Below are 16,174 nucleotides of genomic sequence, written 5' to 3' on the forward strand. Positions count from 1 at the left end.
GAGGGACCGTTTATGGCACCCCCGGTGGATGATTTGGTCATCTCTCCGGTCGGGGTGGTTCCCAAGAAGACTCCAGGCGCTTTCCGGCTCATCCAGCATCTGTCTTACCCGTTAGGGGCGTCGGTCAATGACGCGATACCGCCGGCTCATTGCTCGGTGGTGTATCAGTCATTCGACGAGGCGCTAGAGATGGTCCGCAGCTACGGGACCGGGGCCCTTATGGCTAAGATGGATGTTGAGTCAGCTTTTAGGTTATTGCCGTTGCATCCGGACTCATTCCGTTTTATGGGTTTCCGGATTGGGGCGGAGTATTTCATCGACAAATGTTTGCCGATGGGATGTTCCGTTTCATGCTCATTTTTCGAGCGCTTTAGCACATTTCTTCATTGGTGCGTGGAGTCTTCGTCAGGAGGTCACGGGGTTGCCCATTACCTCGATGACTTTCTGTGTGCGGGTCCGGCTAATGCTAAAAGGTGCGGCGACTTGCTTTTTAGCATACGAGCTCTCTTTTACCATTTCGGTGTTCCCGTGGCCGTGGACAAAACAGAGGGTCCGGCCTCCTGCTTGTCATTTTTGGGGATTGAAATTGACACGGTGGCGAGAGAGTGTCGGCTGCCCCGGGACAAGGTTTCGAAGCTCCGCGAGACCATTTGCCGGTTCGAAGGGTCGCGTAAAGTCACGCTGCGGCAGGCACAGTCCTTGCTGGGCATGTTGAACTTTGCTTGTCGGGTAATACCGATGGGCAGGGTTTTCTGCCGGAAGCTTGATAGGGCGACGGCGGGGTGTGCCAGGCCACATAATTTTGTGCGTTTGTCCTCCGAAATAAAAAGGGATTTGGCCATATGGGCCTCGTTCCTGGAGGATTTCAACGGAGTGTGTATATGGCAAGCGCCAGCGGTGGACAGCGAACGGTTGCAGCTGTTCACCGACGCAGCGGGTGCCTCTGGATTCGGGTGCTTTCTGGAGGGATCTTGGTGCGCGGCATCCTGGCCGGCAAAATGGCATAGCGAAGGTCTAACAAAAGATCTGGTGCTTCTGGAGCTTTTTCCCATTATGGTGGCGTTGGAGGTCTGGGGCGATTGGCTGGCTAATCGCAGCATTTTGTTCAGATGCGATAATCTGGGCGTGGTGCATGCGATTAATAACCAGAGGGCAAAGTCGTTGGTGGTTCTGCGAGTGCTAGGGCAATTGCTTTTGACATGCTTGCGTAGGAACCTGTGGTTCCGCGCGCAGCATGTGCCCGGTTTGGAGATTGGAATTGCCGACGCTTTGTAGCGAGGACAGTGGGAGAGGTTTTGGTTGTTGGCACCCGAGGCCGACGAGCAAGGTTTTCATTGTCCCGGTTATGTTTGGCAGGTGATCGGGCCGGACTGGAGGGTCTAGCGTTGCGGTCAGTCGCGCCAGCCACGCTCAAGGCTTACGGACAAGCTTGGAGCGAGTGGGAGGAGTTTGTCCAAGGTCGTCAACAACAAGGTAAGAGCAGGCATCGGCTGATGCTTTCTTTATTTGGCAGCTGTATGTTTCCGGTAGGTCCCGAGCGGTGGTATCCCGATACTTGGCCGGGGTCTCGTTTTTCTGCAAGCTGCGGGGCGTCCCCGATGTGACGAAAAGCGATGTTCTGCAGAAGGCAATGAAAGGGTGGGCGCGAGTGGCGCCGACGCCACCGGATAGGAGGCGGCCCATCGATGCGGCTTTGTTGCCGGCCGTCATCGCGGCGGTGGGGCGAGTCGCGTCGTCCAGGTTTGAGACGCTTTTGTTCAGTTTGGCGTTCTCAATGGCTTACCACGGGGCCTTTAGGGTTTCGGAGTTGGTAGCGCCTTCCAAGAGAGCAGATTCGCGCATGCTGGTCGGAGACGTGGTAGTGGGTGAGAGGTCCTTGCTGTGCAGATTGCAGCGCTCTAAGACGGACCAAGTGGGGAGAGGTCGATGGGTCACTTTGGTTCCGGCGCAGGAGGAGAGCGTTTGCCCATTAGGTCTGGCTGTGCAATATGTGGCGGTGCGACCCGTTAGGAGGGGGTCATGGCTATTGCATTATGACGGGCTGCCGGTGACGAAATACCAGTTTCGTTGGATGCTGAGTCGTTGTTTGGCGAGCTTGGGCCTCCCACCCGCTGCGTTCGGTACCCATTCCTTTCGAATAGGCGCTGCGACGTCGGCTGCGGCGGCGGGTTTGTCCAGAACTGAAATCCAGGCGGTGGGGCGATGGAAGTCGTCAAGTTACAGACGATATATTCGCCCCGTTGCGTGAGAGGTCGGATTGCGCAGGGTGCTTTGTTTATTTGCAATTGTATTATGTTGTTACAGTTCTGTGAGTTATGGTATTGTGCGTTTGTTGGTGTCCCCCTTTTTTTTATCCTACTCAGGGATTAGCTACTCGTCGTTGCTGGCATGAGTCGGCAGCGGGGGTCTGGAGTTATTTTGCGATTTTTTGCCTGACTTGACGGACTGAATTCTAATCTATAATTCGGCTAATCTTTTCTTACCAGAGTCCCTCAGCAGGTCTTTACGCTTTCACCTCCAGCTGAGTTATTACATGTGTTTCCCGTTTTATAACCCCCCCCCCCCCCCCCCGTTTTAATTTCGTTGATTTTATTTTGAACTTCCCCTTTGGGTGTCTATGTTCGCTTCAAATTGGCTAGAAGCAGGGTGCAGATCGGCTAGGCCGTGACTGCTGCAATAGCGAGATCTAAAGTTTTTTCTTTTTGGCAGATCCTTCAGGTGAAAGCAATTAATGAAGCTTTTTAGTAATCAATTTACCCCTCTTTTCCCCTTCAGGTTGGTTTGAAGACAATTTGGCTATTTGGGTGGTCGGCCACTCTTATGTATACTGGGCAGCCAAGTTTGTGGCCTCGGAGGGGGCTCAGGCGTTGCCTGGAGCACAGGGTGTCAGATGGCTTGGCTGGCGAGGGATGATGTGGAGCGAGCTGAAGAGTAGGCTAGTTAGTCAGGCCAGCAAGCATGGAGTCCCTAGGGTCTTGGTTGTCCATCTAGGTGGCAACGACCTGGGGAAGAGGACATCCTTGGATCTGCGGTGGGCCATGATACAAGATCTGGCAAGTGTGGCCGCGGCATGGACCAATTGTGTGTTGGTTTTTTCATTGATGGTGCCGAGGTTGAGTTGGAGGGGTGTGGCGGATGGTCGCCAGATTGATGAGGCCCGGAAGAAGGTGAACGGGGCGGTGGCGAAGTGGGTGCTGTCCCACGGGGGCAAGGTAGTTCGCCACCCTAGGATTCGGTTCAGAGACAGTCACTTTTATCGGCCTGATGGGGTACATCTATCCAATGAGGGGATGATGTTTTTCCTGGAGGATCTGGGTTTCGTTTTGCAGGAGTTAGGGTAGGTTATGGTGGCGGTGCGAAGACTTTGGGGATGAGTCTTTCGCTGTTGGCGGAAAAGAACGGCAGTTTGGTATTTGTATGATAAGCTGTAGTGTTTTACAGTTTGGTGTGGTTTAGGTGCACTCACCTCCATCGACTTATTGGCCGCTTGACCACCCGTCCGGGAAGGCAGCGGCAGGGCACCCAGGAGCGGTGGGTAGTCACTGTGGGGGTTGAGTTGTCACCTATTACCGGTTTGTGATAGTTGTAGTAAAATTACGATGGTTTCGGATTTTTTAGTAATTTAAGGTTAATTTAGGTTAATAGAGCCGTTCTTTTTGCTGCCACCATATGCCGCCTGGATCGGCATCTTAATAAAATTTTCTATTACAGGTTGCTACTGGTTAGGGTCAAATAAATAGCTAGCAATTTTTCTGCCAAAATTCAAGTCTCCGTGTCTTTATTTCTGGTTATGAGGGTAATGAATGCTTTACTTTAAAGAAGGGGGTCCACCAAATATCACTAGGATGTTTAGGAGAGAGAATTGACTGCATAGGAAAGGAAAGAGTTAAACATCTGGTGAGGGGTGGACCTAGCTGTGAGGAAAGTACAGCCTTTTTTGAAGGGGAGGGTTTGATATATATAGGGAAGGGGAGGCCATTTTAGCTCTCTCTTGTTAGTGATTTGCCTTCCCACCCTCCCGCCCCTTTGGTCAGAAATTCTGGCACGTGGTGCCTTGGCGTTAAGTTGTTGGCTGGTTTTATCGTTGGCTATTTATTGGCGGAAAAGAACGGCAGTTTGGTATTTGTATGATAAGCTGTAGTGTTTTACAGTTTGGTGTGGTTTAGGTGCACTCACCTCCATCGACTTATTGGCCGCTTGACCACCCGTCCGGGAAGGCAGCGGCAGGGCACCCAGGAGCGGTGGGTAGTCACTGTGGGGGTTGAGTTGTCACCTATTACCGGTTTGTGATAGTTGTAGTAAAATTACGATGGTTTCGGATTTTTTAGTAATTTAAGGTTAATTTAGGTTAATAGAGCCGTTCTTTTTGCTGCCACCATATGCCGCCTGGATCGGCATCTTAATAAAATTTTCTATTACAGGTTGCTACTGGTTAGGGTCAAATAAATAGCTAGCAATTTTTCTGCCAAAATTTAAGTCTCCGTGTCTTTATTTCTGGTTATGAGGGTAATGAATGCTTTACTTTAAAGAAGGGGGTCCACCAAATATCACTAGGATGTTTAGAGCAATTAACAGGCTCAGATAGAGACTACTGTTTTGAAGTTGGATATCTCCAGTTCCCCAGGGCCGATTTACAAAAATGTGACACCCATGGAAGAGGGGGGCCCTCAGCTATCAGCCTAGGGCCCTTATTCTCCTGGGGCCCTTGGGCAACTGGCCATTGAGCCCATACATAAAGACGGCCATGAGACTATTGCCTCCTCCATACTCCCTCGGTTTCTGCCACCCCGATGCGCACATCTCTAGAAAAAAGACCAAATAAAATTTACTTTGATCCACTTATACATACAAATTTATACTAATCTTTATTTTTTTTTTATATATATATATATATATATATATATATATATATAGTAATAAAAGATTTAAAGACCCATAGTGTAGAGCACTGAAATATTTTTAGAATCTTTTTGTTATGAAAGTAAGTGAATGGAAACACACTAAAATGAATGGTGATTTGTTATCATGGTGCAAGTCCACGCAGTATCCTGTCATGCCGCCATAAAACAGGACAGATTGCCACAATAAGTAAAAGTTAGGTAATAACTCCAAATGTAGACGTATGACAATAGCCTATAAAACAATGAAGGGATTGCAAAACAGCACAGTCACACCGTACACTGATTCATCTAGCGAAACGCAGCGCACTCACCGCTATATCAAATTACGGGTATGCATATAAAATGTAGTATCTCTGCAAATCAAAAATATAACAAGTGTTTTAAAAGCAGGTCGAAGTTATAAGACACAGCTAGCAAAAATAGTGTTTCATAGCAGAAATACTTCTACCTCTGTATAAACGAGTTGTTCACTCCTCTGTGATCCAAATCATGGCTTAAAGTGGCAATCAGCAGCGCTAAGATCTCCAGATCACTCAGCTTATTCTATAGGGAAAATGATAATAAATTCATGTGAAATGCAAATTCTAGGGAGAATTTTACAATACACAATGGGCAACTCATTAATGGATGCAAATCAATAAATCAGTATGAAATACAATAAATAATCATTTATTTTTGGAACACCGATTACAAGCAACAAATATTTTTTTTCTAAAATTAATTACCAGTTATTACTTTTAAAAACATGGAACATTAACAATGTTCATAAGTTTCATTACGTCGTGACATTTATCATGATATTTTGTCTTATTTTGGTCTGGATGCTGCAGCCTTAATTGACATGGGACTGTTTGAAGGCATGGCGGGGGTGGCTACTGGGAGCATTTGACAAAATTGGGACGTATCAGCTCCCTTTTGTAGACATGTCAAGGCCAGGGTCTTGGTCTTCTGTCACAGATTTACTAGCCTCTGCAACATGATTTCACCAGACATCCTGAGTAACCTGAGGGGCACTCAGATGTCCGATGGTCCCACAGTTGATCTGATGCTGCTCCTCAGACACAGCAGCAGATTACAGAAGCCTGCAGTGAGCAACTTTTACCTCAAGAAGCCTCCTGCGGGTTTTTCATATTTTCGCACCGCCACCGTGTACAACTCAGTGGCAATGTAATTAGAATCCACAACTGATTCAGCCCCACTGTCCACATTTTACAGTTATGCTCTGCCCATCCCTTATTTAGGAAAGAGAGGGAGTTTCCCCCAGGATGCTCCCAGAGTGTGGGAGCCAGACTGTACTGTTCATGGAGCAGAAGGATTCAGTCCACCCTGTCTTATATTTAGTGTCGGACTGGGACATGAAGGGCCCACCTGGGGAATGCAGTGATAGGGGCCCATACTTAGGGGTGTGGCCAGCCTACAAAGGGGGTGTGGCAAGCCTCCACATAGGCTTGAAATACACAATAGTCTAGTGCAGTGTAATGCAACATATCTACCATGTATAATACAAGTGCACAGTCTGGAATCTGATCCCTAGAGGAAGGAGTGGGTCCTCAGGCAGTGGGGCCTACCGGTGGTTTACCTGGTACCCCTGTTGGTCAGTCCGACCCTGCTTATATTGTACAAGCATTTAAATGAAGAAACCATAAATGTTATTGAAGCAGCTAAATAATATTAATAGCCGCTAGCCACAAACTTTTAAAAGGGAGAGCAGCATGAGGTCTCCAACACACCCATATGACACGTTTTACAATTTTGACTATAAACTTTCTTAGAATAGTCCCACAGTGAAATTTTTTGTGCCATGCAGTAAATGTGTGATGTTTGTCTGTAAATGTTCGGTGAAGAGATGTGAGCTGTTTCTACAACATTGCCTCAATTCTCATCTTCGTGCACATACATTTGCTTAGCTGGCTTACAGACTCCCTCACACACTTATGGTTCATGCAGTATAATACTATTCAGCAGTGTTTTTCAACCACTGTGCTGTGACACACTAGTGTGCCCTGAGCAGTCTCCAGGTGTGCCACCACAGAATCACAGCCAGGCCCGTCAGTGTTTTGCAGCTACTGAGGCCCTGGAACGATCAATACTGGTGGGTTTAGTGGTTGCAGAGCCAGTTCTTATTTTGGACCCCGGCAGTGTTGGGCTCTTCTGGCTTTCCCAGATGTGGCTCAGGCATTACCTATGGAGAAGCTGCGACTTGACATCCTAGGACACGCAACTGCACCATTATATTGGAATGTGCCTAGGCAATATTTAAATCTTATTCAGTGTGTCGCGAGTTGTAAAAGGCTGAAAATCTCTGCTATACAGTATATTATTTCCACAGGCCTCTTTGGATATAATACCACCTTTTACATTCTATGCTGATAAAAATATAATACAGGTTGAGTATCCCTTATCCAAAATGCTTGGGACCAGAGGTATTTTGGATATGGGATTTTTCCGTATTTTGGAATAATTGCCTAACATAATGAGATATCATGGTGATGGGACCTAAGTCTAAGCACAGAATGTATTTATGTTACATATACACCTTATACACACAGCCTGAAGGTCATTTTAGCCAATATTTTTTATAACTTTGTGCATTAAACAAAGTGTGTGTACATTCACACAATTAATTTATGTTTCATATACACCTTATACACACAGCCTGAAGGTCATTTAATACAATATTTTTAATAATTTTGTGCATTAAACAAAGTTTGTGTACATTGAGCCATCAAAAAACAAAGGTTTCACTATCTCACTCTCACTCAAAAAAGTCCGTATTTCGGAATATTCCGTATTTCGGAATATTTGGATATGGGATACTCAACCTGTATTTGTAAATACCTTGTCAAAATATATTAAGGTCTCTTGAATTTAGTCCTGTACCTGAATCTTGCCGGTCTTTAGGGCAGCGAACATGCACTGCGCTGTGTTGAAGGCATGTCTCCAGTTGTGATAGGCTACGTTCTTCCTATAATTTTTTTTCACACTTAGAATCCATCTACAGAGAGTCTGTATATAAAATGATAGAAAACTATGTCATCAATTGTATTGTCAGTATGATACAATTATTTGGTGACACAACGCATATCTTAATGTAGTAAATTATATACAGATGTATCCTCCTACATCCTTGCTGCGGTCCTTCTAGTCGCGCTGTGGCGTGACTCGGTAGCGCTAAGCGCTTTTATGTGCGACTTTTTCTTATGCTGATAAAAATTATATGTGGTATGCCTATATTTTTTGGGGATGTAGTTACGATCCCGGCGGTCAGCATACCGACGGCGGAATCCCAGCCTCCAGAATGCCGGCAGGCGACCGAAGGCTATTCCCACTCTTGGGTGTCCATGACACCCATAGAGTGGAATCAGAAACTGTGGTGAGCGCAGTGAGCCACCGCGCCCACAGCATGGCGAGCGCAGCGAGCCCAATGGGTTTCATTGCGCTCGGCCCCCCTGCCAGCCGGGATCCAGGCATCGGTATGCTGATTGTCGGGATCCCGGCCACTGGCCAAGCATACCCAACGCATTCTGTGTGTGACAGCAGCAGTATCTGTATACAAAATGCTACATGATAGTGTTTTCCTTGAAATTACTGTAACGTAGCATTTTGTATGCAGATACAGCCACAGCTGAACCCAGAATATAGGCATGCCGCATATCATTTTAATCAGCATAAGCCTTTTGTGTATCCTATTTGCACAGCAATGTGAATAAGATGTATTGTCGGCAAAAAATAAGAGACACAACATTTTGCTGAGATGCCCAGGAGCTGCCAGCTGACTCCTGGCTTATTGAGGCAAGATGTATGAGCACATATCTGTAATGCAATACTATAAACAAGCCCATATGACTAAATTGATTTCATAGTATTATCACCTGGGTAGATGATCTCAATGTTGCCCTAGAAAGATAAGAGACCCCTTGTTTCCAATGGGGGAGGTCTCATTTTATCAAGTACGTTGCTTTAAGAAAGCAATATTAAAATATAAATAAAAATAGAATAGAATTAGACTGTGAATCCAGAAAATATCTATTATCTATCACCGCTCATAGTCTATCCTCTCCTCCAAAAAAGAAATAAATCCAGAGGCAGCTGGCACAGCTCCCTGGCAATACTGGCTGCCAGCACTAAGCTGGGTTATACTGCATCACCAGTCAGTTGAAAGAAAAAAAAGCTTAAACACCAAGAAATACTTTCTTTGTTAAAATGTTCTATTCTTCTATCATCCCTCAGAAATAGGAATAACATAGGAAGACATTCGGCATTGCAGGTAACTATGTGGTAACTAGCTTCCACAGGAGAGACCTCACAAAGTCAACTGCCATCAATAACTGGTCAGAGCCGTACCTAGACTTTTTGGTGCCCTGTGCCAGAAAGAGAATTTACAGGAGAACAAATCACAAAAATAAATTATTTGATGTGCACACATCCATGGCTGTATCACAGTGTATTTTCTCAGCTAGAACATTGCTAAAGTAAAGTCTCCAGAACAAACAGACCATAGAGATTGATATATCTTTTATTAGTCCCAAATTAGTCTGGTTTATAATAGCTTTCACAGTGTGCCTACCTCGTATTTCATTTGGAAGGTCTGCACAAGGTTGAGGTCTGTGAACATCCGACTTGTGGCTAATGTGGTTTCCATGTCGGAGAGCTCAAAGTCACTGAAGTAGAAGTCTGTTAATTTAAGTGATTGTGCAGATGGCACCACAGTTCCCTATAAGAGACAAGAAACATCAATTAGATGGAGGACGTCAATCAGGTGGAGGCACATCACAAATCTCCAGCTTTATTTGTGACAAACTGGTGTCGTGATGCTAGCTGCATGGCATGGCAACATCATTCAGGGTTACAATTAACCCCAAGTTCTAAGTTTAAGTGGTACGCTAAGTAAACCAATATAAAAATATGCAAGGACTGTAGAAATGAGGGTCATATTTCCTTCATATCAGTGCCATGTAAAGGTCTATAATTAAACATTTGAATGCCCCGGTAGAGACAATCATGCATACCTCCCAACCATACCAAATCTGGTGGGACAGCAGGTACCTCTAGTGCATGCATCAATAAAACATTTTTTTTGCTGTACTGGGCATGGCCAAACCCACTATGAGAGCGGTCATGCTCACTAGAATGTCATTTCCCCCCATTGTACCTAGGGGGCCTGCTACCCATCCTCATGAAAATTTCCCAAATATTAGAGGTAGTTGTTTGGGAGTCAATTTTTAAAGAAATAAATTAAAAGTTAAGTATTCAATTTTAGACAAAGAGTGCCCCAGCAAGTAGAGTTTTCTTTTCTCTTATCCTTTGACTGTTGAGGTTATAACTCTCGGGTACACCACCGGTACTGTTATATTATACTACTGCCATAATCTATCATTTATATGAACGGATTCTAGCTATCTCATTCCTTTTATATACCGGTTCAGTTACATTTGCTTTACCCGAACATTTGGGGAAATCAGTGCTCCTCTTATACAACTCCTCCTATGGGAGCTGTAGTAGCCAGATTGGGCATGCCATGCTTAGCCCACAGAATTGGCCTGTTGGCATAATCAGCCACTTCAATGACCTTGTAAAGGGCCAAGGTCAGGTGGCACCAGTAGCATACATATAATCTAGATCAGTGTTCCTCAACCCTCAAGTTTTCCAGACAGACCATGTTTTGAGGATCTCTTTCTGTGGAAGCAGGTAGGTAATTGCTGACACAGCTAAATGGTTTAACTCACCTGCGCATGGTTGAAGAAATCCACAACACATGACCTGTTGGTGGTACTTGAGGACTAGAGCTGAGAACACCATATCTAAAGCATAATAATACAAATGAAAATAAAACAAACAACGACTCTCAAAGTGATACCCCCCATTAACATGTGACTCAGGAAATTTACGTGCAGCTCTGGCAATGTCACAGTAGGAGGTGGAGCCCAAGTACACAGTATGCTTTCCCCTAGAATACATCAATAGATTATAGATTATTATTATTAGCAAGGAATATTAGAAAGGGTATTTAGTTATGTAAATTAAGATTTTCAATTGAGTCTTAAATGGGAAAAAATATATACTGTGGATGCAGTACAAATGCACACTATAATAATAACCACATAATATGTAAATGCCTACAGCCTATGATGATGGAATTAGACTAACCTATGATTGATGAGTAGACTTTTTATGTGGTCAAATTCCCTAATGGGAAATATGTGGGGAGAAACCACGAGCTAAAAATATTATATTTTAGCATAAATGAGTTTGTTGCTGGAAGTTTTCACACCATTTAAATAATTTCTAGGTAGTAGGTCCTCAAAGCGTGGGGCATATTGCTAAGTAAAATAAAGCTGCCTAGAATTTGTGGGCTACATGCAAATGTAGCTAGTATTTACGATATTGGGACCTTCCAGTGACAAAAAGATCAAGCCATTTGTCTGTTAGATGGAGTCATTTCAGAAATTACTGAAATAAGCACCTGGAAATTTAACCAGAGTATGTTAGCTACTATAAGGGGTGTATTCAATAGCTGTCGGAAGCTGTCGTCTTGTCGGAAAGACGGCAGCTTCCAACAGATTTTGGTTGGAAGGGGTTCCGACCTATTCAAAATGTGCATTTTATTTCCCGACAAGTCGGGAATTCCCAACTTGTTGGAAACCACGTGGATTGGCGGAATAGCCGCCAATCCGCGTGCTTCTGTCGGAAATGGGGATAAATTGGTCAGGTTTTGGCCCCCTTTCCGACAAACTCAATCCAACTTGAAAACAAATTGGATTGAGGTAAGAAGACGGGGAGCGGTGCGGTGGGCTACGGGGATGAAAGTTAAGTTGTCTGGCCATCCCCGGCCAGGCACCTCTCTCCCTGCAATACCTCACCCCCGCAGACATCACCACTGCAGACGCTGGCAGCTCTGCCCGCCGCCGTCTGTCTCTTACCTTGCTGCCCCAGCCTGGACACTGACCTGCTGCTGTGACACTAGGCCTCTGGATAATCCATGCGGCCATCCCCGGCTGGGATCGCCAGCATGGAGGTGAAGGAGGAGCTGCATCCATGTCGCTCGCTCCGGCACAGATCACCCGCTTGGCAGGAGGAGACGCTGGCACCCGCCGCCGCCCAGCTCCCCCCGCAGACGCTGGCAGCTCCCCCGCCGCCGTCCAGCTCCCCCGGCAGACATCACCGCCGCAGACACTAGCAGCTCCCCCTACCACCCACAGCCATAACCTCCCCACGCCAGCCGCCGCCGTCTGCTACCTCCACCACAGCAGTCAGCGCACCCGGCAGCCGCTGACAGAAGCGGCAGGACAGGACCCCAGGTACGGCCAAATCCGACAGTAGGATTTGGCTCAAATCTGACAGTCGGATTTTGCCGTCCATTGAATAGACCTTTTCTGATCCATTCCAACAAATGCATGTCGGAATGTATCCGACACGGGATGCGGTCAAGATGCCGCTGGCCGGAATCCCGGCGGTCGAAATACCGACTCCGGAATCCCGACCGCCACAATCCCGACATATTCTCCCTCCGTGGGTGTCCACGACACCCATAGAGGGAGAATATAATAGTGTGCCAAGCGTAGCGAGGCACCGTGCCCGCAGCGTGGCGAGCGAAGCGAGCCCGCAAGGGGCTGCGTTCCGCTCGCCACCCCTGTCGGGATTGTGTGGTCGGGATTCCGGTGTCGGTATTTCGACCGCCGGGATTCCGGCCGGCAGCATTTAGTACTGATCCCTCCGACACATATTGAATATACCCCTAAGTCTTGTATCATCATGTAACGTTATGTGAGTAGTACCAGTACTTTTTTTTTTATAGAAAAAAAGCCAATGTGCTTAAAGCAGTGGTTCCCAAACTGTGTGCCGTGGCACCCTGGGGTGCCACGGGACACTTGCAGGGGTGCCTCAGGTTGGTGGTCAAGGACCAATTCAAACTATTTATTGTCAATTTAATAGGCACAATTTAATAGGCAAAACCAGTGCTGGTGGCTGCCAATTATAAAATATGTGGACAAACAGAAGCAAATCTTGTCCCTCACCACATAACTGACCCGAAGGGTGACATATAAACATAATTTACTTAATCTAATATTTTTTTTCTAATATTTTCAATAAGAAACTTGTGGCCTAGGGGTGCCGTGAAAAAAATATCTGACACTCCAGGGTGCCGTGACTCACAAAAGTTTGGGAACCACTGGCTTAAAGGATCTATGTGAGTGTTTCAGAACATCTAAGTGCAGGAAGAGAAGCAAAACGGGTTTACGGCCTGGCAGGATGACAAAACTAGAAATAGCGATTATATTTCTGAATTCTGTCCATAAGATGGGTAAAGCTTGGGACTGTTGTACTAGGCATGAAGAAAGGAACCAATTTGCCCACAATTTCTTCAACACTGGACAGAAGTACCAGAAAAAACTGCATGAAGTTTACAGTATCTGGAAAATCCAGAAAAATTACCATCTGAATAGGAGTATACTGTATAAGCTTCTCTCCGATAAAATAACTATGTTTCAAAAAAAAGTTGAAGTACCAAATGTAATGCTAGGCATATACTATACAATTATCTGGCAGATCTGCTGTAGGCGGAATGCCAAGATAATAGTACAGCGTATTGTTGCGACCGACCACTAATTACACTACTCAACAAACGTAAAAAAAATTCTCTGCATCTGGCATATGAGTATGTGTTTTTTCGACTAATTTAGGGATGGTGAATTCAGTGGAAAAATTAGATTTTCTTTCATGTCACATTTATTGGATACACACGAATAAAAAAGCTGTAAAAGCTACATGTAATGTTTAGACGTTACTACTTTCCTGGCCTGAATAAGAGTGGGGATGACTTCCTTGGGAATACCCTTTCGGGCTAGGATCCGACGCTCAACAGCTATGCCGTCAAACGTAGCCGCGGTAAGTCTTGATACACACACTGTCCCTGCTGTAGTAGGTCCTCTCGAGGAGGCCGAGGATCTTCTATGAGCAACTCCTGAAGATCTGGATACCAAGCCCTCCTTGGCCAGTCTGGTGCAATGAAGATTGCTCAAACTCTTGTTCTTATTATTATTTTGAGAACTTTTGGAATCAGTGGAAGTGGAGGGAAAACATATACCGAAACACCCACTGGGTCACCAGTGTATCCACTGCTATTGCTATTGCTTGAGGGTCTCTCGACCTGGAACAATATCTCGGAAGCTTCTTGTTTAGACGAGATGCCATCATGTCTACTTGAGGAACTCCCCAAAGAACTCCCCAAAGACTCGTCACCTCTGCGAAGACTTCTTGGTGGAGGCCCCACTCTCCTGGATGGAGATCGTGTCTGCTGAGGAAGTCTGCTTCCCAGTTGTCCACTCCCGGAATGAAAATAGCTGACAGAGCTCTAACATGTCTTTCTGCCCGGAGGAGAATCCTTGTCACCTCTGCCATTGCCGCTCTGCTTTTCGTTCCGCCTTGCCTGTTTATGTACGCGACTGCTGTTACATTGTCCGACTGGATCTGCACGGGATCTTGAAGAAGATGTACCGCTTGTAGAAGGCCGTTGTAAATGGCTCTCAATTCCAGAACGTTTATGTGAATGCAGGCTTCCTGACTTGACCATTTTCCTTGGAAGCTTTCCCCTCTGTGTGACAGCTCTCCAGCCTCGGAGACTTGCATCCGTGGTTATTAGGACCCAGTCGTGAATCCCAAACCTGCGTCCCTCTAGTAGGTGAGAACTGTGTAGCCACCACAGGAGCGAAATCCTGGCTTTGGGGGACAGGATTATTTTCCAGTGTATGTGTAGGTGGCATCCGGACCACTTGTCCAACAGGTCCCACTGGAATACTCTGGCATGAAATCGGCCAAACTGTATGGCCTCGTAGGCCGCTACCATTTTCCCCAACAACCGAATGCATTGATGGATCGACACGCTTGTTGGTTTTAATATTTGTTTGACCATTTTCTGGATTTCCAGAGCCTTTTCCACTGGAAGAAATACTCTCTGTACTTCTGTGTCTAGAATCATCCCTAAAAAGGACAATCTTGTCGTCGGTTCCAACTGCGACTTTGGAAAATTCATGATCCAACCGTGTTGTTGGAGTATTGACAGGGAGAGTGCGATGTTCTGCACCAACTGTTCCCTAGATCTCGCTTTTATCAGGAGATCGTCCAGATAAGGAATTATATTGACTCCTTTTTAACGAAGGAGGACCATCATCTCTGCCATCACTTTGGTGAATACCCTCGGTGCCGTGGAGAGTCCGAACGGCAACGTCTGAAACTGGTAATGGCAATCCTGTACTGCGAATCTCAGATAAGCTTGGTGAGGAGGATAAATGCGAACATGCAAGTAAGCATCTTTTATGTCTACTGACACCATGAAGTCCCCCTCTTCCAGACTGGATATCACTACCCTCAGGGATTCCATCTTGAACTTGAACCTATTCAGGTAGCGATTCAGATTTTTCAGGTTTAAAATCGGTCTGACTGAGCCGTCCGGCTTCGGAACTACGAAGAGGCTTGAATAAAAAAAACCTTCTCCTTACTGTGCCAAGGGTACCAGGACAATGACCTGATCCTGACATAATTTTTGAATTGCTGTTGTTACTGCCTCTCTTCCCGGAAGAGAAGCTGGCAAGGTCGATTTGAAAAATCGGCATGGGGGGACGTCTTGAAACTCTAGTTTGTACCCATGGGACATTATTTGTAAGACCCATTGGTCCAGGCCAGATTGAATCCAGATTTGGCTGAAAAGTTTCAGACGTGCTCCCACCCGAGCGGACTCCCGCAAGGGAGCCCCAGCGTTATGCTGCAGATTTAGCAGAAGCAGGGGTGGACTTCTGCTCCTGTGATCCGGGAGACGCTGCAGATTTCTTTCCTTTTCCCCTTCCCCTACCTGCAAAAAAAGGGGAGACCTTTGGCCTTTTTGTATTTGTTGGGCCGAAAGGAATGTATGTGAGAGTGATGTGTCTTTTTCGCCGGTGTAGGAGCATAAGGCAAGAATGTCGACTTACCTGCGGTAGCCGCCGGGACTAACGCATCCAGCCCATCACCAAACAAGGCCTCACCTTTATACGGGAGAGCCTCCATATTTTATATTGGAATCTACATCAGCATTCCACTGGCGAATCCACAACGCCCTCCGAGCCGATACTGCTATGGCAGCGGTTCTTGATCCCAAGACACCAATATATTTCATGGATTCTAGTACGTACGCAGCAGCGTCTTTGATATGACCTAACGTTAGGAGTATCTCGTCTCCATCTATTGTGTCAATGTCTAATGACAAGTTTTCTGACCACTTTTCAATAGCACTACTCACC

General features: G+C 46.0%; 1 protein-coding gene across 5 annotated transcripts in view; it reads right to left on the bottom strand.

Moving 5' to 3' along the window:
- PDE5A (phosphodiesterase 5A) overlaps positions 1-16,174 on the bottom strand; it is a 274,469-nt gene that overhangs the window by 76,370 nt on the left and 181,925 nt on the right. For all 5 annotated transcript variants that reach the window (XM_063920240.1, XM_063920239.1, XM_063920241.1 and 2 more), the window contains exons 12-14: positions 9,469-9,615; positions 7,782-7,907; positions 5,350-5,444 (exon numbers count right to left, since the gene is read on the bottom strand). In XM_063920240.1, coding sequence (XP_063776310.1) covers positions 5,350-5,444; positions 7,782-7,907; positions 9,469-9,615 — 368 coding nt within the window. The remainder of the gene's footprint in view (positions 1-5,349; positions 5,445-7,781; positions 7,908-9,468; positions 9,616-16,174) is intronic.

Source organism: Pseudophryne corroboree, chromosome 1 (genome assembly GCF_028390025.1).
Source record: "Pseudophryne corroboree isolate aPseCor3 chromosome 1, aPseCor3.hap2, whole genome shotgun sequence".
NCBI classification, from domain to species: Eukaryota; Metazoa; Chordata; class Amphibia; order Anura; family Myobatrachidae; genus Pseudophryne; species Pseudophryne corroboree.